The following is a 23,188-nucleotide window of genomic DNA, read 5'->3' as shown; positions in this document are numbered from 1 at the left end:
CGGCGCTCGCAGAGCCCCACCTTTCTCCTTCCTCGAGCACCTATGCCCGCGGCAGCCCCTCCCTTGCGCTGAACCTCGCTGTCGTTAATGCTGCCTGGCCGCTGTTTAGGCGCCCGTCTCATGTTAGTGTAATGAGCTGTGGGCTGCTGGCGGCGCCCTACGTTCGGCTTACGTTGTCGTGGATCACGAGAGTCCATTTGCCGCGAGGGTTTTCGGCCCACGTCGCCACCGACGTGACCTTGAAGCCGTCAAATCCGCGGCTCGAGTCGTCCAGGCGTCGCCGCACAAGGACCGCGGCGGTGGTGCCTGAAATAGATACGCACCATTTGCGGGACGCTTCGTCTCGCTCGGTAGCCCCCCCCCCCCCCTGGTACGAACCGAAAGAAGGGAATGGGGGAGTGCAGTCCGTTGACAACGGTCTGGGAAAGGGGGCTCGGGCATGCCGACAGAGGCGGGGTGTATTGTTGTGCACCCATGTGCTGTTAGTGACACGCCTCAGTCGGCGCTGTTGCAGCGATGGGGCTGCTCTGACTGGATATCAGTAAAAAGCCAGATCAGGAATGATCCGCGAATCCATAAGCCATCAGTCATCAGTAAGTATTTGAAGAGCCTGACTTTTGCAGGCACCCTAACCTCCAGGTGGCACAAGATAACGATGGTAGAGTCCCAGGCCATCCGAGTCCCGTTCTCTGACCTTGAGGCGAGGTCAGGTCGGCCTGGAGGGCGCCGCGCCTGGTGTAGTTGAGGTGGAGCACCACCTCGACGTGCTCCAGGTGCCGCACCTCGTGCTCACCGCCACAGTCGATCTCGAACGTGACCCGTGCCGGCTCTCCTGACACGAACTGGTGAGGCCCGGAACTGCCAAGGGGAGTGGGCCTGTGACAGGGGGCTGCCGACGGGAGCCGGCTCGGGTCAGGGGCTGCCGACGGGAGCGGGCCTATGACAGCGGGCTGTCGACGGGGGCGGGCTCGGGTCAGGGATGGCCGACGGGAGCGGGCTCTGGTCAGGGATGGCCGACGGGAGCGGGCCTATGACAGCGGGCTGTCGACGGGGGCGGGCCTATGACAGCGGGCTGTCGACGGGGGCGGGCTCGGGTCAGGGATGGCCGACGGGAGCGGGCTCGGGTCAGGGGCTGCCGAAGGGAGCGGGCTCAGGTCAGGGGCTGCCGACGGGAGCGGGCTCGGGTCAGGGGCTGCCGACGGGAGCGGGCTCGGGTCAGGGATGGCCGACGGGAGCGGGCTCAGGTCAGAGACTGCCGAAGGGAGCGGGCTCTGGTCAGGGATGGCCGACGGGAGCGGGCTCTGGTCAGGGGCTGCCGACGGGAGCGGGCTCTGGTCAGGGATGGCCGACGGGAGCGGGCTCTGGTCAGGGATGGCCGACGGGAGCGGGCTCTGGTCAGGGATGGCCGACGGGAGCGGGCTCTGGTCAGAGATGGCCGACGGGAGCGGGCTCGGGTCAGGGATGGCCGACGGGAGCGGGCTCTGGTCAGGGGCTGCCGAAGGGGGCGGACTCGGGTCAGAGGCTGCCGAAGAGAGCGGGCTCAGGTCAGGGATGGCCGACGGGAGCGGGCTCTGGTCAGGGATGGCCGACGGGAGCGGGCTCTGGTCAGAGATGGCCGACGGGAGCGGGCTCGGGTCAGGGATGGCCGACGGGAGCGGGCTCTGGTCAGGGGCTGCCGAAGGGGGCGGACTCGGGTCAGAGGCTGCCGAAGAGAGCGGGCTCAGGTCAGGGATGGCCGACGGGAGCGGGCTCTGGTCAGGGATGGCCGACGGGAGCGTGCTCCGGTCAGAGACTGCCGAGGGGGGCGGGCTCGGGTCAGAGGCTGCCGAAGGGAGCGGGCTCAGGTCAGGGGCTGCCGACGGGAGCGGGCTCTGGTCAGGGGCTGCCGAAGGGGGCGGACTCGGGTCAGAGGCTGCTGAAGGGAGTGGGCTCGGGTCAGGACTGCCGGGGGGAGCGGGCTCATGACAGGGGCTGTCGAGGGGAGCGGGTTAGGCTCAGGACTACCGAGGGGAGCGGGCTCGGGTCAGGGGCTGCCGAGGGAAGGGGCCAGGTCAGGTCTGTCGGGAGAGCAGACTCGTGACGAGAGTTGCCGAAGGGAGCGGGCTCGGGTCAGGGGCTGCCGAGTTGAGTGGGCCCGGGTCAGCACCGGGCCGACACGCCGGTTTTACGGGCGGGTTGCATGCTAAAATTGAGATGCAAAAATATAATTATAACAGCGATGTTTGAAGCTATCTGTGTAGCATGACTGATGTCGCCTTTCAACGTTATTCGCTCTGGGTTTTGTATTTTACACGCATCGCGTTGCCTCCATTTAAGCACCAAATATCATAACTGAGCAAACTTATTTGTTGGGTACGTTACATTTCATATTCAAACCGAGCGTGTATTTTTCAGTGGCAGACTTGAAGAGGGCCTGCGACCAATACGGGTCCGACATATATTGGAGTGTCGGCTGTCATCGGAGAATGCACAGACGCCAAGACGGTCAGAACGGTGACTGGTCGGGTCGTGGCGGGCCGCCGCAGCCAGCATCCAATAAGCTGAACTATGACAGGCTCAGGCCACGTCCTCGCCCGTAATGACGTCACAGCACATCACCGAGTACCACCACTGATGCCACCATCACATAGTCGGTTGGTGATCTGAATATCTGGACCCGCGGGGCGAGGCCACTGATCTCCGCAGGCGCCGAACACGCTGGAGCACGTTCTCACGCCTCGCGCGCCTGCTGACCTGATTTGACCCTCGGCCTGGCAGTAGCGTCTGGTGACGTTCGCCGACATAGAGAGGTTCCACCGGCGGGCTTCGTCCACCATCGCGTCAGCATCCACCAGACCGAATCCGACCCTGGCCAGCACAGCTGACGTCAGCACGTGGGGAGTGGAGCATGGTGAATCCGACCCTGGCCAGCACAGCTGACGTCAGCACGTGGGGAGTGGAGCATGGGGATTGGCGCTCACTGACAACGGCCAGCTGTTGCTTCAGACAGAACGCAGGGCTCCGGTGGTAGCAGTGTCGCCGGAGTCAGTGGTTGGCAAATTTGTAAACCACTCAACGGTGAACCATGGTTATCATCACGTTGTGTCCGTGTTATCGCAATATGCAGTCGTGACATGACAACTGAACGAGGCAGCACCACACGACAAAAAATGAGAACCAGTGCTTTTAACGAGGTTCTTATTGTTCAAACAAATTAGCGTAATGGTCAGCTTCGCAACGGTAACCGATCGTTTTAACTTGGTGCAGTCCGTGGCGACCAAAACAAGTTGTGGTCAACACAGCATGAGCCGTATTGCGTGGTCGACCAAGAAAACCGAAGGAATCCGGCGTACGGAATCGTGCGGCGGAATCTGGAACGTACGGAAACACAACAACAGAAGGGTACGGCGAGATACAACGAACGAAACCGCCGGGCGCGGTGATCCAAGCAAACGCCGTCGATCGTGTGAGGCAGCAACCGCACCCCTTCAGCCGGGCGTGACCAGCTCGGCAGCGGCGGGAGGCACGGAGCGCGCGGCCGACCCCGAGGCCAGCTCGGTGACGGGGGGTGGTACAGAGCGCGCGGCCGACCCTGAGGCCAGCTCGGTGACGGGAGGTGGTACAGAGCGCGCGGCCGACCCTGAGGCCAGCTCGGTGACGGGGGGTGGTACGGAGCGCGCGGCCGACCCTGAGGCCAGCTAGGTGACGGGGGGTGGTACAGAGCGCTCGGCCGACCCTGAGGCCAGCTCGGTGACGGGGGGTGGTACGGAGCGCGCGGCCGACCCTGGGGCCAGCTCGGTAGCGGCGGGCGGCACGGAGCGCGCGGCCGACCCTTGGGCGGCGCCGCAGCGGCCGGCCTCACCAGCTGCTGTATCGCAGACCGGCAGCGTTCGTCACCCACGGACCGTTGCTGGCCACCGGCTCCATCTGGGCCGTGTACACCACGATGTGTTGCACATCTCTCCAGGTCAGCTCCGGGCTGCCGGCCGAACGGGCACGGGGGACGGGGCTGATGCTACCAACCGACAGGACTTCTCCAGGACACTGGCGGACACCGCTCTGGGTACCGTACAAATTAACATCAGTGACGGATCGCCGTGCTTGCATCAACGCATACACACATGATGTGTGTTCTGACTCTCGACATTTGCGCTGGTCGCGAACGAGGCGTAACGCAACGTCATATCATGCATTTTTGAGTCATAAGCAACACGGTATAAGTGAATCTTGTTCATCTAAGCAGCTTGCGTGCACTGTATTATATTTGTGTGTTTTATTGTTTTGGTTCATGCGTGCGTGCGTGCGTGCGTGCGTGTACGTGCTTGCGTGCGTGCTTGCGTGCTTGTGTGGGTGTGGGTGTGGGTGTGGGTGTGGGCGTGGATGTGGGTGTGGGTGCGTGGGTGTGTAGGCGTGTGGGTGTAGGGTGTGGTTATGATTGTGGTTGATACTGTGGTTGTGCCTGCGGTTGGGGTTGCGGCTGTGGTTGTGGTTGTGGTCGTGCGTCTGGGTGCGTGTGGGTGAGCGGAGGTGTGTTCATTCACTGAGCTTGACTCACTTGACCTCCAGCATCAGCGCCACCATACTGGCTGCCATGGGGGCGGACGCCGAGGTGCCGGAGAACCCATTAGTACAGCCGTTGTACAGGTCTGTTGTGACCTGGTGACAGATTGAATGACCGCTATCGGGGACGACCTTTGAGCGGTGACGATAGCAAAGAACGGTCCTAAAGCTAAAACTCGACCATTGTCTTTGCATTGTTTATTTGCGCACGGATGTGCTACATCTGACTGAGCCGTTTCATTACCAGAATGTCTTTACCCTTGTGTCGACGTTAAGTGCCTCTTGAAATAAGGATGACGTTTTAGCTTTGGATCGGGACGTGCAATCGCTTCCTGCACCGCCAGCACACTGCCATCGAAGCGATGAACGGAACGTGGCAGTCACGCACCACGCTGTCGGGGTCACCGTGGGCGTAGGTGACGGCCAGTGTGGAGGCGCAGACCTCGCCGTACCAGGGCATGCGACCCTGCTTGTCCACACTGCCCACGGACAGTGAGAACGGGCTGGACGCGTAGCCGTCACACGCGCAGCTGTCGCCCTGGGCGCCGCCGTTGCCGTTGGCCCAGACGAAGATGACGCCCTTGCCGTCGCGACCCTGCGCACACGGGTCGGCAGGTCATAGGCGGGGACTGGACCCGGGCAAGCCTGACAGGTCAGGGTATAGTTTTTATGGCTTGGTGAGATGCACATTGATACACATTGTCGTTAACGTTACCCTCTTTTTAAGCGCTGGTCAAGGAGTGAGATGAAAGAGAAGCCGTCTAGGTTAATCTGGTCCGCTGAGAGGGCGCCTTGGTGATTGATCCCGCAGCACTGTTCAAACCACAACAAACCTGTCTAGGTTAATCTGGTCCGCTGAGAGGGCGCCTTGGTGACTGATCCCGCAGTACTGTTCAAACCACAACATGCGTGACGCCACAACCGACCACTCAACTTTATTCACTGGATCTGACTAGTGCCTAAACTACATAAATGACTGTATGGTCGGCAATGTTCACGTCCCGAACACAGAAGCGGAGGCGCAGAGGCGCACCACCCCGTCCCAGTCTCGTTCGGCGCCACCCCCGCCCTCCCGCCGCTCAGCTGGCCCCCGCGCTGGTGAGGGGGCGCGGGTGGGAGCAGCAGGCCTTACGTGCTCGATGCCGGTCTCGATGGCCTCCTGCAGCAGCCGGCCGGGCATGTCAGCGACGTGGCCGTCGTCGGTCGGCCCCCACGACACGGACATAATGTCGGCGCGCCGGCTGAAGACGCTGAACGCCTCGGCCTCCGTACGGTCCGTGATAATGCCGTCCAGCAGCCGGACGGCTGCGACAGCACCACAGACGCATCCAGAGGCGCTGCACATGGACCGACGTCGCACGCGCACGGCACGGTCATCACACGGAGAGTGACGGCAAGGTCATCACATAGGGAGCGACGGTAAGGTCATCACACGGAGAGTCACACGAAGAGCGACGGCACGGTCATCATACGGAGAGTGACGGCACGGTCATCACACGGAGAACGATGGTACGGTCATCACACCGAGAGCAACGGCATGGCATCAGGGCAGCCGGCGAAAATGTTGTCAAGCCTCTTCGACGATATTCGTGACATTCTTTCCATCTTTGATTCAGGCCAAGATGCTGTACAGCCCTATGCATATGCTTTATGCCTAAGGTATATGTAATGCATAGAGTGATGACATGACTTTTCATTGCCGTACATCGAAATCGTCAGGAATCGGAAATCAGCTTCCGCTCATCACTGCATTTCAACGTGCACACTACACGTGCTGGCCAATGCGTCATTACATGAAATTTAGGTGGTGAGCACCCCAAAACGCTTGACCGCAATCTCATGGTTGCATTATGAGCGGTGCAAGGATCTGCATACACTTACGCTGCACGCTATGCCTGCCGGGCACAGCAGCAATTGCCACGGCACTTTTGACGAGTGGACTTGCATAAACGCGGCATCACGAAATGGCCACACTCTCAAAAGCCCACGTTTTGCACGTGAACACCGTGGCCTTTTTCAGCCCTCTCCAAACGTGCACTAGACCTGACATCAGCATGCGCGTGCGGGCCGACAGCGTCACGGCGGTCGTCATCTCGGCAGGGGGCGGCTGACCGGGCGACCGGCGCAGCGAGCGCCACCTCTCTCACCGCCGAGCCGCGCGCCCGGAGCGATGCCGACGCCGCAGAAGCCGTTGTTGGGCCGCATGGAGACGATGCCGGCGCACTTGGTGCCGTGCTCGTTGGTGTTGCGGCGGTCGTAGCGCGGCGCCGGGTCGACGTCGCCGTCAACCACGTCCCAGCCGAGGTCGGAGTCCTGCCGACGCAGCCGCGCAGTCGGCAACTCCGGCGCGCGCACCACGACGCCACACGCATAGCTGCTTTGTCTGGTTTCGCTACCTGTTTTGTCTTTTATAGCGTGTGCGATGTTAGAATTGCACTTACCTAGGGATGTGCTAGGTCGGTGCTGTGCTTAAATACGTGTGCGCCAGGTTAATTAGTGTTTACATGGCGTGTGTGCGGACGGCACTGGGGATACGCAGGTGCGTCCCAGGCCGGTTAGTGTTTACATGGCGTGTGTGCGTACGGCACTGGGGATACGCAGGTGCGTCCCAGGCCGGTTAGTGTTTACATGGCGTGTGTGCGTACGGCACCGGGGGTACGCAGGTGCGTGCCAGGGTTTACACAGGTGTATGCATGGTCGGTGTTGAGCTTCAGTAGGTAACCGCAGCACTGTCAGGCTGGTGTTGTGTTTCCAAAAGTAAGCGCAACACTGTCAGGCTGGTGTTGGGCTTACATAGGTAACCACAGCACTGCCAGACTAGTGCTGGGCTTATATAGGTAAGCGCAACACTGTCAGGCTGCTGTTGTGCTTACAAAGGTAAGCGCACTGCCAGGCTGGTATTGGGCTTACACAGGTAAGCACAACTTTGTCAGATTGGTGTTGGGCTTACCAAGGCACGCGCCAGATGGGCGGTACGCTGACATTGGTCAGTTACCACCTATGACACCTCATCATTCCTGTAATGCCGAGGCACGCTCGCGATAAAGACATATGTGTCGGTGGGTCGGTGGCGTACCTGCAGAGGCGCGTGCTGCGCTGGTGCTGCGCTCACATATATTTGTGTCATATTGATTACCTGCCCACATGTTTGCATGGATCTGAGACTAAGCCACGTCGCTGAGATTAAGGAGCATGAGGCGTGAGGGGCCAAACTGGAATCTAGAAGGGGAGCAGCCTGGCCCGAAGATGCCATCTTGAATTAGGAGATGTAAAATGTGCATTTAACAAGCAAACTTGAGAGAAACGAACACTGCGTTTGGAAAATTAGTGGAGACATGTCCCCCAGCCCCCTCCCGCCCAAGCGATCACACCTATGCATGCGTTAAAGCATGGGCGACGCTGTACTTCCAGAGGTGCGTACCAAATGGGTGTGTTCTTATCATATAGACGTATGCTGAGTCGGCGTGGTTCCTACGGAGGCGTGGGTTTGGCCGTGTCATGCTCTCGCACTGAGTGTGTGCCAGGTAGGTGTTGTACTCACATAGAAATACACCAGCCTAGCGTTATGTATGTAGGCGTACGTCAGGTTGGCGTTGTGGAAGTAGGAGTACATCGGGTTGGTGTTGTGTACGTAGGCATACATCAGGTTGGCGTTGTGCACGTAGGCGTGCGTCAGGTTGGCGTTGTGCACGTAGGCGTGCGTCAGGCTGGCGTTGTGTGCGTAGGCGTGCATCAGGTTGACGTTGTGTACGTAGGCGTACGTCAGGCTGGCGTTGTGTACGTAGACGTACATCAGGTTGGCGTTGTATACGTGGGCGTACATCAGGTTGGCGTCAAGCTCACATAGGCGTGCGCCAAGCTTGTGCTGCACTTATACAAGCATACACCAGTACCGTGTTGTACTTACATAGGCGTGTGCCAGGTCGGTGTTGTACTTACATAGACGTGTGCCAGGTCGGTGTTGTACTTACCTAGGCGTGTGCCAGGTCGGTGTTGTACTTACATAGGCGTGTGCCAGGTCGATGTTGTTGCACTTACATAGGCGTGTGCCATGTCGGTGTTGTTGCACTTGCATAGGCGCGTGCCAGGTCGATGTTGTACTCACATAGGCGTCTGCCAGGTCGGTGTTGTTGTACTTACATAAGCGTGTGCCAGGTCGGTGATGTACTCACATAGGCGTCTGCCAGGTCGGTGTTGTTGTACTCACATAAGCGTCTGCCAGGTCGGTGTCGTGCTCACATAGGCGTCTGCCAGGTCGGTGTTATTGTACTTACATAGGCGACCGCCAGGTCGGTGTTGTTGTACTCACATAGGCGTGTGCCAGGTCGGTGTTGTTGTACTTGCCTAGGCGTGTGCCAGGTCGGTGTTGTTGTACTCACCTAGGCGTCTGCCAGGTCGGTGTTGTTGTACTTACATAGGCGTGTGCCAGGTCGGTGTCATTGTACTTACATAGGCGTGTGCCAGGTCGGTGTTGTTGTACTTACCTAGGCGTCTGCCAGGTCGGTGTTGTTGAACTTACATAGGCGTGTGCCAGGTCGGTGTTGTTGTACTCACATAGGCGTGTGCCAGGTCGATGTTGTTGTACTTACATAGGCGTGTGCCAGGTCGATGTTGTACTCACATAGGCGTGTGCCAGGTCGGTGTTGTTGTGCTCCAGGCCGTCATCCACAATGACGATTTTCACTCCGCGGCCGGTGACGCCCTGCCGCATGGCCTGCAGCACGTGCATGTTGCCGGCCGACTGAGGCCCCCGGCGCAGGCGGACCTGGGCGCGCGCCTGCCACGGCAGCGGTCGCTCGGTCACCGGGCGGAGAGGCGGATGGCAGGCAGAGGTGGGGAGTGGAGACAGTGAGAGACAGAGGCGGAGAGCGGGATCACACGAAACGAGCGACCCACCGAACGAAGACTTATGGACGGAGAGTACCGCACAACGTCACATATTTCCTGTCAATTTTGTCACATCGCCTCGATAATCAGAAACTCTTTGCAGCATCTGGATCATGCATAGTGGGCTATGTATTCCGATGAGTGTAGCTTGAAGTCTCACTCGTGTTCTGGATTCATTTCCAAATGTGTGTTTTTATTTTTGAGTGGGGAGGTCGGAAAAAGAACATGTACTAAGGCATTACTATACCTTGGTCCCTTCATCAAGTTGCTACAGTCCGACGCATGTCGTTTGCATGAAGCACCCAAGATTTTGACCTTATCTTGTTCACTCGCGGGTAGTAAAGCCATACCTCTGCAAGTTATATCTATAGCCTGATATGGTATAAGCACACAAGGCTACCAGCCGTTAAATTTCCTGACCTGCGACAGTTAAATGTACTACAATGGTACCAATTATAAAAAGTCACGGGATAACATAAGGCCTTTACATAACTGTCATCGAGGTAACACTTTAAGTGGTGAAAAGTGTATCTCCGACCAAATTTGTGCTTCACTCCAAATCGAGACAGGATCAACAGCAGTCGAAGTTCTAGCGAGCCGGGGTGAATTCAAGTTCCATAGCTCCAAGATGTGCTTGTGCAATACAAGGCATGCTAAGCCCAACCGAAAATATGGCCTATTTACATAAACACCACATGTTGCATTCGTGAAGTGTAGTAGTCGTCTTGAAAAGTGATCTTATAACAGATATATACTTTTTATCTGTTCAGTGGGTTAAGTAAGTAAGTGTACTCGATAGACTCACCTGAGCATTTGTAAGCGAATTTTTAACACATGCATGTCAGATTTGAAAGGCGAATGCGGGAACGTAGTATGCGAGAATGGGACAGAAAGTGTGTCGTATGTTAGCGAATGAATTCGAAGCCAACCCTGAAAACCATTGAATCATCGCTGCGCTAGCACAAAGCAAAATGCAACTGACCGAATACATTCCAATGCCACCAGCTGTTGCAGTTTAAACAGCTTACAAATCTCTTTATTTGTAATGCATGGAAAATGTGTTGCTTTGATGTCTCATCCAAACACACGTTCAATACGAACTTTTCGCAGACCACAGAACGATTGGTACTCCGAGCTGTCGTCAGCGACACTCACTCATTGGGAACTGATTCACTTTTCCCGTAATCAGGTGACGTTTGCTGAATGGGATGGGAGTTTATTTAGACCTGAACCATACCGCTGACCAGCGTACTCTCAGCCGGCTGTGAGCGTCTGCCCGGTTCCCGGTGGGTCAAAACAGGAGTTACACTGCGGTTTTCATGGTGGGGGGGTGGGGGGGGGGGCAAACCCGTGAACCTTGTCCATTTTATATCCAAGACGCATGCCTTGATGAATTGCGTCCACTTCACTCTGCAGTCATAATTTGGACTTGATATAAGAAAATCCTTACCTCCTGTTTTCCGGTACTAGAAAATAAAAGTTCTCATGTTGAGTTAGTGACTTTCAATACGACAGCAGGTATTGATTAAACGGTATTGAAGTGCTTAGCAATGAGCGTTTCGACGGTGCTCAATATTTGGAGCTGTTATCATCAAGAGCTCATCTCTTGGCACGAACACGGGACGGCAGATGGACATTGGTATTTTAATAACATTTCTTCACAGTGTATCGATTTTGCATCTTGTTTTGGTTCAAAAACAGACCATTTGCTGTAGAAGAACCACTCACGGGACTGTTACAGAACCTGCCTGTTATAGTGAACACTACACATGCCCACAAATGATGCCGCTACGAGGCTGCCCTAAGAGGCTGCAGGAAGCTAACGATTCCAAGTGGTTGCTGGGCCCCTACAGGAAGACCCAGCCACTGGGGCTAAAGAAGATACTGCACTGAATGCGAAAAATTGTTCCTAAACGAACAGTTGTTAAACAGATAGTTGTGGCACACTCCCGATTGATTTTCTATCTTCCTTTCTGTCATAAGCATTATCGTTGCGCTGCAACAATTGTGCTAAGTGTTGTCCTAAACGCCGGCCCAACGAGGCGTGGGTACCTGGGTAGGTCTGTCGACACTTCCGTCACCGCCTCGCTGCATTGCCTCAGCATTGCCTTCCTCAACTTTTATTTTCTAGTACCGGAAAACAGGAGGTAAGGATTTTCTTATATCAAGTCCAACTTCCGTCGACACTTCCGTCACCGCCTCGCAAATTGCAATCTTAAAGATTGCAATTTGCTACTCCTTAAAAAAACATGTGATTGAACAAATTCGCTTAAAATTCGACTACCCAAATACTTTCTGTCATCACAATTCGTTGACCTACGTGAAAAGGTCGCAACCCTGTGCTATTATAAGCGAACAGTATGAGCATTGTACATTTTCGTACAATTCCCGACTTTGTTTGTGTTTTTACTGAGGAAAATATATCTGGACTCAGTTTATCGAGATAAGATGAATGATCCACAATAGTTAGGCGTTCAAGAACAATGTCAAATGTAATAACTTCATCTTTGGAAGTGACTGCATCGACAAGTTGCTTTCCGTTCAGATTTTAGATAATTTTCATGATCATCACGGCTATAGACATGACTGCATCAGCACTGATAACTTCATTGGTAAAAAATAGCCACACCATGTTACCATGCATGGTCATCTGGCCAAAGGCTTCAACGCGTGTACGCCCGGCATGATTGTCATTTTAGCATGTTTGTGTACGCCCGGCATGTTTATCACTTTAGTACCGCCTTGATGCTCACGAATAGGTGGTCCTGGACGTAGTCATGTTGCCGTCCTGATGCTCACCATGTACCACTGCTGATCCCAGCTCGGATCGTTGAAGGGCTTCAAAATGTCTCGTTTGGAACGGTGTTTGCTAAATTGCTGCTCCACCCACACCACCTGGAATTTAAGGGTGCGTGTGTTAGCCATTATTACTCCGTAGGAATGTGGACGCTCGTAATTTGTGTGTGCACTTGTGCATGCAATTGGGCACTGCAATGCAGTGTGAAAGCAAATATACATATAAGCATAAATATATATATATATATATATATATATATATATATATATATATATATAGTGTGTGTGTGTGTGTGTGTGTGTGTGTGAACATATCTACATATGTATTTACTCTCTCCCTCTCCCTCTCCCCCTCTCTCTCTCTACTCTCGAGAGGAAATACCGAAGCATCTAATCTGCTTAGGATTCACTGCCGCCAATACCAGTGACGCCTCATATCTTGCACGATAAAACAAAACTTTTTGAAAAATTGTGCTGAATAAAATTATGATCCGAGCAACTTTGATCTTCCTTCTGCAAGTATTTAACGGTGCAAATTATCAGTCGTGCCTGGTTAAGTCAACTGCGACCTGTTGTTTTGTATTACATAATTTTCTGAAACAATTAAGGCTGCAAGCTATTTCAGACCCTGCTCTTAACATGGTGAGGATGAACTAAGTGCAATACAAGAGGTTCCCGCCTGCTTCGCTGCAGGATAGTACAGCATTGCTGGTGCCGGTTATGCATTCTCTTGGATTGTGGGGCAAACGTATTGCAATCACACAAACACACACACACACACACACACACACACACCACACACACACCACACACACCACACACACACACACACACACACACACACACACACACACACACACACACACAATTTGTAGTAGCCACTTTTGTAGGCGTTTCATGTCATCTATAATTATCATTGTCTTGCATCATGATTTATGTTGTTTTCCATTGACATGATATGATTATATTATCTACCTTATTGCTATGTTGCCATTAAATAATACCCTATTTTGTACATTTTATAGGTATGACTAGGAGACGTGAGTTAGAACATTGATCAAATGTCGGCGTAACTACAGCAGACCTTCAGCAGTCTGGGCAAGCCCTGGACCTTTAAGGCGTAGGTATATGTTGCAAATGAGGAAGTTTGAGGAACCGAATGTCGGGCTGAGGTCAACTTAAAACTGATTCCGTCCAGATTGTTCCCGATGGTCTATGTGCTGTTATTGCTGCAATAATTAGTGTGATCTGCGGTATATTGAAACGATCCGTGACGAAAAATTCCAAGATCTTTTGATAAAAGAATTTATCATAGATCCCGGAAAGCTCTGGCCTAAAGATCTAGATGGCGGTGTCAATTTATGGTAGTTCCGAGAGAGTGAGCATCAGCCCTATTGTGCTGCTTGACACTAATTTGCTTTTTCCCCTTCATGGCTGGTACCTGTCTTGCATCATCACCCTCAAACATGGGGTGGTAACCTAGATTTAACAATTTGCTTATTTCTGGCAGGCCGGCATTTTGCCCCCTTGCCAATGGAACTTTTAACAAACTGCAGGTGGTTTTTGGCTTGAGAGACAAAATTCGCTTCACAGATGTTTGCATCAACCTGATAACTGTCAATTTCCATTCCAATCCAATGTGGAATCTGTCTAAGTGAGAAGGCGGATTCCGTGTTCTCGACTCTCTTATACTCGTCCCTGTTACACGCACACGCACACGCAAACGCACACGCACACGCACACGCACACGCACACGCACACGCACACACACACAAGCACACCTCTGCGCATCAGGAACATCAGTAACAGCGTGCGGTAAATATCTGTGGAACTTCCAACATTTCAACTTTTAGAAAAGCACTGGATGTAAGCTGTATGCATGTCAGTTCTTAAAGATGAAGGGTCGTCGATGCCATCCATTAAAAGCGGCACAAAAACAGCTCCAGGTGTAACTTTATGAAGGATGTGGCCTTTATGCGCTAGCAATGAAACTATTCCAACTCAGTTCCAAATGCACAAGCACATGCTTCTCACATTGTACATTGTGGGTAGCCTGCAAACATGGAGCCACATGCTGCTTTGGCTACGACACGTGACATATGGTTACCAAGATCAATGTGGGCCTGTGATTTGCACTAAGAACAAGCTACGTGGAAATGAAACTCCCTCAGTGGTCTCGTGCCTCGGCAGGTTCAATAAAGTCTTTGAAGAGTGGCCATCGTCCCCCGTTTCCCCCCGTAGATGCAGGATGTGGTGAGTACTCTCCATGACGGGAGCCGGCGGTCATCCAGCTTCCGACGGCTCATATTACCTGCCGGCAGCTCTCAGCATGCAATACCGGCACTGCGCATGCCAGCCCTGCGGCGGTGGGGCACCCTGAATAGGAGCGCCCGGATGTGAACCACCCCACACAACTCCGGGTCCGATTCCTGGCTCCGCGAAGCAGCACCCAGCGCCCGTATTGCTGCCGTTCTCGGTGTCTCCGCGTGGGGTGTGCTGCCACGAGGGCGGGCGGCGGCAGCCAGGCCGACCGAGCACAACAGGTCAGGCGCTGTCCCTCCTCCGCCCTCCTGTATACCCGGCGTCTGCGACCCTGCACGGAGGGTCGGTGAGTGGCACCCTGGAGCCGTCCAGTCATGTTCGGTGCCTTTTACGGCGCAATTACTTATTTCGGCGACCTGGGTCGCATCTCCCACATGTCCTCCAGACATGATACGGAAGTTAACGTGTGTACGCGACGAAAATTTACAGGAACGTTGTCTTTTATAAGTACAACGATGAGAATCAATAGCATAGAATCACGAACTCTTCAGCTTCCCAACGCACTTTTTGCATTCGTGAGGTGGCGCGTATTGGCTTCACCGATCCGGCAACTTTGGCTTATATCCGTATGGATAGGGGTGAATCCACTGGATGACACTGACCGTCAACTTCCGGTACCGCGACAATGTCGTCTCTTTCGAGGACGCACGCTCACCAGTTGCCGCGAATGGATGTACCATGCTGGTGACCAGTGTGCTGCTCACCTTCGGATGGTCGGCCAGCCGCCTGGTGATGTGTTCCGCGGCCAGCCGACTGGCCGCGGGGTGCTCAGACTTCACCAGCAGGTGCACGTGCTCCAGTCCCTTCACCTGAAACCCACCGGAGCGGCAGGTTATTATCACCACAGCCAGCAGACGCCCAGCGGGAACCAATCAGTAACGTTGTAAAAGCGAACGGCTACGACTTGATGACGATTTGTATTTTCGACGGACTCGATCGATCGCTTCTTGCCACTTTGCGGGAGGAAGTGTAGGTCGTTTTAGCCAAGGCAGGGCTACGGTTGCGATCTCAGCTGCTGTTAACCCTATCAGACTCAACCGTACGACTTACTTCACAATTCCTGGGGTAGGAATAACCATCAGCAATTGTTATTCATGCATTTATTTCCTAACGCCTCTCAAACATCATGTCAATCCTACCCGGCTGCGTATTTTTTTTAGCTTGGGTTATCGATGAGCTTACCTGGTGAGTAGCCTTTTCACAAATATGCCTGGGGCAAGGGACCAAACAGCATCTAAATATCATTTCACAAGAAGGTTACGGGTACGGGGGAGAGGGAGGGGCGACAGTATGCATATGTATCAGGTGCCTAAGTATTTGATCCGTACATATTGCGCCCACTCCGCCAAACCCAGATGCAGTGCTCCGGGGGCTCATCACAAACTACCTACTTTGTCGGTCCAAATTCTTCCACACCCCCATGTGAGGGACATAGGCTTTCGCGGGTAGTTTTTGGCGACTTTTAGGAACAATGTGCATTCATAAGGAGTTCTTTGACAAATCGTTGATGACCCGCTAGTTAATGATAAATGCAACTGTGATAATATGATTGAAAATTTTTAGCTTTTGGCCATGCACCGCGAAACTTTGATCTTTTGCGCATTTATCAGAGTAGAAGTGGTAGACATAAATCTATACAAAATTAAGTAAGTTTCTCATTTTTCGCGGTAACGTTCAATTACACATCTTGCCCCATGGGTGGGGTAATATGTTCCAGGTAATTGGGCAAGTTGAGCAGTATTTGTCATCTATGATAAAGCATAGATGTTTCTGGCCTTAACATCATGGCAGGTGATGGCACATTTTTATCTTCATCATTATCATTATCGGAAGACGGCGTTCTCTTCTTCTTCGTCGACTTGCGCATCGCTTTTCTGCCTTGTGGCACTGCCTTCCACGTAGCGACTTGCTCCTCTTTTTCTGTTGTTCTTGGTGGACCTTCTACTTTCCGGGAGCCGATGTCAGTACCATCGATCGTCCTTGCTTACGGTTGGCCGTTCCACCCCGTCACGGTGGAGCTCTTGGTATGGGTAATATAGCTTCCACTGCAACATAGGTGACTAGTCCGTCCAGCATGGTTTCATCGAGCCCTAGTTCAGTCCCGTAAAAGAGTGTTACTTGGTCCCACATCGTAGGCACCCGCTCGATGCAGGGGGCCACCAGGCCCCACGCCGGGGGCGCCCGCTCGATGCCGGGCGCCACCAGGCCCCACACCGGGGGCGCCCGCTCCACGCAGGGCGTTACCTCGTCCCGCACCAAATGCGCCTGCTCCCTGCAGGGAACAGTTTGGTCCGGCGCCGGAGGCATCCTATTGCGGTTGTCGGTCACACCTGTCGGGGCGGATGCGTACTCTGAGAAGACTTCTCTGTTGAAGAGATGATTCCAGTTGCTTCGAATGCAGACTATATGTTAGACCCGGTGAAGGTCTTGATGAACGCGATATCCACGATTTTTGGAGCATCATAGATTGCTGCTGTCTTGCCCGGGTCTCGCCACATCCAGTCCGCCATCGCCCTGCTGTAGTAAGTCTTCAGCGGACCGAAAACCACTACGTCTAGGGGCTGAGGGCGGTGAGTAGTGTGCGGCGCTGGCGTGAGAATTGCCATCCTTTTGGCGCGAGTCAATTCGCTTGTCCTAAGTCTAGAGGCTGAAGGCGGTGAGTAGTGTGCGGCACAGGCGTGAGAATTGCCTCCTTTTGGCGCGAGTCAATTCGCTTGTCCTAAGTCTAGAGGCTGAGGGCGGTGAGTAGTGTGCGGCGCGGGCGTGAGAATTGCCATCCTTTTGGCGCGAGTCAATTCGCTTGTCCTAAGTCTAGAGGCTGAGGGCGGTGAGTAGTGTGCGGCGCAGGCGTGAGAATTGCCATCCTTTTGGCGCGAGTCAATTCCCTTGTCCTAAGTCTAGAGGCTGAGGGCGGTGAGTAGTGTGCGGCGCTGGCGTGAGAATTGCCATCCTTTTGGCGCGAGTCAATTCGCTTGTCCTAAGTCTAGAGGCTGAGGGCGGTGAGTAGTGTGCGGCGCTGGCGTGAGAATTGCCATCCTTTTGGCGCGAGTCAATTCGCTTGTCCTAAGTGAGATATGAGTGGCGTGGTTATCCAGGATGACGAGGGCTTGTTGCGCTGCCAAACACCCAGTTAACCTTTGAAAGTGGGTGAATATATCCTCAATAGGTCCCCAATAGGTACTCAATGAATACATCCACTTTTACCCATCCCCGTCGGTGCACATCCTGCAGTGCCTGTAATTGATCCTACAAGGAAATTCTACAAACAAGAAAATCCTTGAAGTTCACTCTAGGAAAGATAATGAGTGGTCGGACAGAATTTCCAACGGTGTCGGCTACACAAATCAGCGTACACAGTTATCCTCTTTCTGCGAACCTAATGAAACCCATCTGCTTCGGTCCCTTTTTTGTTTCCACTCTTTTCGGTGTCTGCCCCGTGGCAAAGCTCGTCTGCTCAAGTTTGTAGATGTCCTCAGGCGAATACGAATGCTTTTCAACACTCTCTCCAAGTTACCACAACATTTTCGAATCGTGTGATAGCACAAGCCAGGCACGTTGCCTTCGATATGCGGCCCCTGTAGTGGGTTAAATTGAGCCATGACCATGTTACTCACATTCGTGTTTGAACAAGTTGCCCCCCTACGACATGCAAATGAATCTGCATGACTGACGATTTGCTTTCAAGCTCAGCCGCGCGAAAATTATTATGATTTCGGGAGCAGACGTGGCCAAGTACACGTAAGTCAAAAAGCAAAGCGTATCTTTAATATTGAAGACAATAGAAAACATTGTACATGCTCGGAAATATTTACATGGATGGGTTAAAATTACATTAATGTCCAGAGCTCACCCTTCGCCGCCGTTCGCTTCAAAGCAGTAAAGACCGAGCTTCGCAAACATACCACCAGGCAGCCACTGGGAAACAATGGAGTCTTGGGGCGGGGGGGGGGGAGATACGGGGTGTGGATCAACTTACAAGCGTGCTCAAGTTACCCCAATTTACCCGATGTATGTATATATATATATATATATATATATATATATATATATATATATATATATATATATATGTACTTGCATATGCACGTAAGTCAGTATGAATAGGCGCATTTATAACTGCAGCGTTTAGATAGGTTACAAATAGCGCGTACTGAGTAATCCATAGGTGTTGATATTGTTGAGCAGGTCACAACTTCATCCGTGCATTGAGTAAACCAAAACTTGTTCATGAAACGGACATGTTAATCACGTGCTGACGGAAAAATAGTCTGCCGCCAAATAAGTTGGTGTTCACACTTGTGTTTCAGTCGGTCTCCTACTGGAAATTCTGCATTCGTTTGGCTGTCGTTATCTTCGGTTTAAGGAATGAGGTCGGGCAAAATTGCGCATTGCAGATTTTGCTGCAAACAGCTTGGAAAAGTGACTAGTCGGCTGCGATCGGCGGGAATTTCGATGGCGGTCTGACAAGAGCTTGCTGGTTAGATATCTGTGGACTATTTGCTGTGGTAGAAAATAAATCTGATAAAAAAGCGAAACAAAATAACCTTGTGCTATTGAGGTGCTCCAGGTTTCATGATCTTGTGATGCGGAAGTGCCCGAGGTTCCAGGATATTGTGCTGCGGAGGTGCTCCAAAGGATCTCCGATTTTTAAAAGCGTTGATATTACCATGGCAACCCCGCAGAAAGTATGTATACGAGTTAAGCAGATTGACACAGAAGCGGCGTTGGCGCTTTCGTACATTTAGGGCGGATATGATATATAGGGTGTGAAATGAAACGATTGAGATACAGCTTCTTGGCGGGTTTTTTTCGACAGTCCGCTAGAAACTCGCGAGAACAATGCTCCCAGGAGAATGGAATCTCCTCCACAGACGATATTTGTTGCTTTATCCGAGACGTAGAGATGTAAGGGCTGGGTACTACGCAGGGGTGGGGAGGCAAAGGACCAGGTGCGGGAGCAGATGCAGCAGTATTGAAATCGCTAGGCGAGGAACACGATAGATAAAAATTCAAAGTGCTTGCGGGCTTGTTTCGCTGAGCGACGAAGTATCGATGGGCGATTTGTGTTTGCATTATTTTGGTATGCATTCAGCGCCATTCATGGGAATCCCTGGCCGACCCGAGCTCTGACTGCCGGGATGTCGGACGGGGACCGGGTGTTGTGTGCTGACTGCCAGGGACGTTCAGGTCTTGCTCTTCAGATTTCCACTGCGGTTGGAGTGCTGTTATGCATTCCAAAAGTTCAAGAAAACCGCGTTTGCTATCACTGCAAGCAGCAGATCTCCCTGATTTTATCGCTGTTACAGCTCAATGCTCCTGTAATGTGTCTGCATTGTTGGGCTCATTGGTGACTCCGAAACACATCCCGCGAAGTAAATGGGGGTGCTGTTTTGCTGCAGCAGTGAGCTTCACTGCACACCACTTATATTTCGTGGGTCCTCCCGTCGTACCCGTTGCAAATTATTCATCTTCCGATGTGTGGGTTCTTTGACATTTCTTAATGCAAGGAGTGCAAGTGATGCATTTTATCGGCATTATGGCTTACTTTTCTCGCCACAACGAATGAATTAATGAATTCATTACGTAAGTTGTTAAGTGCATCTGTGATGAGCATTATGCATGCAGATAAGACAGTAGTAAAAGCTTTATTCCTTGTAGAAAAATCAGGATAATGGAGAGACAGATGTGCTGATATTTTTGCAGCATGCCTTTATAGAAATGAATATAGATGGTAAATTCAAAATTGCCTGCTGATTATATTCGATCTTTCATTTTTTTAAACAGCGACTCACAGTTTTTACAGGTTACCAACATGCAGGGGATTGAACAAGGTGTAGTTGCTAACCATCACTACGATACAGCGCACATCTAACAAAATATTGGAATGTGAGAAAAACGCATGTACATGCAAACAAATTCAAGTAAACAGATATCACGCACCACGCTTCATTTACACATGCAAGCGATTTGAAGTAAACAGGCGTCATGCATCACGCATCAATCGTGCATGTAATTAAGGACTGACCTCCAGCATGTTATAAGAACAGACTTACTTATTTCCCCGTCTGATGATTCTGTGGATTTCACCCTGACCGTGCTTTGCCAACAAAAAAAAATGGTCACCGAACGGGGCTGAACATTCTGAAGAACATTCGCCGTTTTGTTTTTAGCGTCTCGCAGGCATCCATTATATCTCAAACGAATAGCATAGACTCCCCAACATAGACCATGTCCCTCCCATGTTTTTCACAGTTTGTAGTTAATTTCGTAAACCACGTTTTGCGTACAAGCCCCTTGAAATCCAGACTTGCATTAACAACTTATATTGCCTCCCGGGCAGTTGGGCTTCGAAAGAGAAGGTTTCACCAGACACCCTTAAGTTATTGTCGTTCTTCCAAGCTATCCGTACGCGCAGTTCTGATTTTCCAACGAGATGTCTGATTTTCTAGAATAAGTGCTCATCTAGGTAACATAGATGAGCACTTGCTTTGGAAAGGTGAGAAAATGCCTGGTAACGTACAGAACTTAACATACACGTTTTATCATGGCCGATTATGCGAATTAGGCAAGTGTCTCGCTGTGTGATGCGAGCTAGCTTAAGATTGTTTGCACGTGTGAGTGATGGCTGACGCGTGATGCGCGATGCCAGTTTGATTAATACCATTTGCGTGTATGAGTGACGCGTAATGCGTAATACCTGGTTAATTGAAATCGCTGGCATGTTTGAATGAAGCGTGATGCGTGATGCCCGTTTATTGAATTCGTTTGCGTGTTCACGTATTTTTGCGCACTCTAATTCTTAGATATACACTATGTCGCAGCAATGGGTAGCAGTTACTCCATGTTTAATCCCCTGAATGTTGGCGACTTATAAAAAACTGTGGCTCGTTGTTTCTTATAAAAAAGAAGATTTCAGGTAGAATGGCAGGCAACTTTGAATTTACTGCCGATGTTCGTTTTGATAAAGGCATGTTGTCGAAATATCAACGCATCCATATCTCTATTCTCCCGGATTTTCTAAGAGGAATAAGATTATCACTAGTGTCTTATCTATACAAATGGGTGAATGAATGCCGGGTGCCGCAGGTCGGTGGCACACGGCGCGCGTGCCTTTCACTTGACTTAAAGTACTGGCCGTCGGCGACTGGGCGGGCAACCGGTGGCATTTCAGCAACGCGAAAATGCGAAGTCGTGACCGTTTTGGTAAAGCTCATGCATGGACGGAACAGAGCAGATGATTACATATAAATGAATGGCAAATACAGACAATGAATCGGTGCGCACGGTGATGTAAATTTGGCCGCGACACTGGATAGTCAGACAGACAGGCAGAGAGACGCACCATATGGAAATATTATGCAGACGGTAGCTTCTGTACACAGCGCATATATGCGTTGAGCTTATCAATAATTTATAGGCCATGTTTTCCCACCGTTCAGGTATCATCGGATGTCACTGGCTGGCAGCTAATGGGGCGACAGATGAAAATGTGAAAATGTGGCTGTATGTAGCTGTATGTATGTGGCTGTATGTAAAAATGTAGCTGCTCAAAACTGAAACCAAAGTAAAATTAACTGCAAGGAGTCACGGTGGTTCGCGAACACCATGCTATTCTTCATTGCAGGTATTTCTGGTTACATCACTCCCTAAGTAGTGACGTCACCCGCAGTCGGTGCGTTTGTAACAACCGACGACTGCAGGATCTGCTGCAGAAAACGGACTGAAACACAACAGCGGAAACTGTAGATACGTGATACTTTATCAAGGGTGTCATGTCAAATATGTGTGATGTGAAGAAGGCTCCAGTGGCAGGAAAAGCCCGCAGAATGTTGCTGAGAAATGACATGTGGGTTTTGCTTGCGTGCGATTTTATCAAATAGGAACACAAGAGGTAGCATTCTACAAAATGACATGCAGGGATTGTTTAGTAACGACGCCAAGGTATATCTGTTCGATTGGTGGGCGCACTTGCGAAACGGATCCAGTGTGACTTCGCTTCCTTGCCGTACAGCCACGGGATGACCCTGTCCGCTCTTACCCGGAGCGGCACTCAGCATCGTTGCTCACACTCCAGTATGCAGCATGCAATCAGCCCAATTCGATTTCGGTAGGTGGTGAAGCGGAGCTGGGCCGGCTCTCCCCGGGCGGCAGTCATGTTGCCGCACATCAGCCCAGCTGTTCGCTCGGCTCGGGTGCTGGCCAGGTCACGGCGCAGACCCGTATGTGGGGTCACGGGGAGGCTCAGGGTCACGGCCGGCCAGGTCGGGGACGGCCAGCTGGGGAAAAGACGTACATATAGGCGGCCCAGGCGCACAAACGGACTACCCAAGAGTAACTGCCGAATTGGAAGAACCAATAAACGAACCGTACTGCCGGACTCGAATAGCTTTATCAAGCTAGAAACTTTAGCAGGCGAACATGCAGCCAACTGAAATCTTGCTCGTTAGCTGGTGTACAAGTCCATTAATAATGAAGTTTCAGATTTCACTCCCGTTGAAGTCATGTAAGTCAGATACAAGATACAACACACGGCGCGCCCCATTCAGCCACCTTTCCTGTGTGGCATTCGCTCGCGCGTAAGGGAAAATCAGCGGATGGATACAACATGCATGCATGTCGGCATGTACGTGCGTGGCGACAAAGG

General features: G+C 52.1%; 1 protein-coding gene across 1 annotated transcript in view; it reads right to left on the bottom strand.

Annotated features, from left to right (window-relative positions):
* LOC119100268 (neuroendocrine convertase 1) overlaps positions 1 to 23,188 on the bottom strand; it is a 47,132-nt gene that overhangs the window by 10,792 nt on the left and 13,152 nt on the right. The window contains exons 2-12 of the mRNA XM_037223376.1: positions 15,249 to 15,353; positions 12,226 to 12,321; positions 9,161 to 9,316; positions 6,687 to 6,852; positions 5,672 to 5,844; positions 4,928 to 5,134; positions 4,535 to 4,635; positions 3,842 to 3,958; positions 2,734 to 2,847; positions 695 to 858; positions 173 to 306 (exon numbers count right to left, since the gene is read on the bottom strand). Of these exons, the coding sequence (XP_037079271.1) occupies positions 173 to 306; positions 695 to 858; positions 2,734 to 2,847; positions 3,842 to 3,958; positions 4,535 to 4,635; positions 4,928 to 5,134; positions 5,672 to 5,844; positions 6,687 to 6,852; positions 9,161 to 9,316; positions 12,226 to 12,321; positions 15,249 to 15,353 (1,533 nt within the window). The remainder of the gene's footprint in view (positions 1 to 172; positions 307 to 694; positions 859 to 2,733; positions 2,848 to 3,841; positions 3,959 to 4,534; positions 4,636 to 4,927; positions 5,135 to 5,671; positions 5,845 to 6,686; positions 6,853 to 9,160; positions 9,317 to 12,225; positions 12,322 to 15,248; positions 15,354 to 23,188) is intronic.

The sequence above is a fragment of the Pollicipes pollicipes genome, unplaced genomic scaffold, assembly GCF_011947565.3.
Source record: "Pollicipes pollicipes isolate AB1234 unplaced genomic scaffold, Ppol_2.1 Scaffold_4881;HRSCAF=5763_pilon_pilon_pilon, whole genome shotgun sequence".
Classification (NCBI taxonomy): domain Eukaryota; kingdom Metazoa; phylum Arthropoda; class Thecostraca; order Pollicipedomorpha; family Pollicipedidae; genus Pollicipes; species Pollicipes pollicipes.
This window is presented reverse-complemented; position numbering and strand designations above follow the sequence as displayed.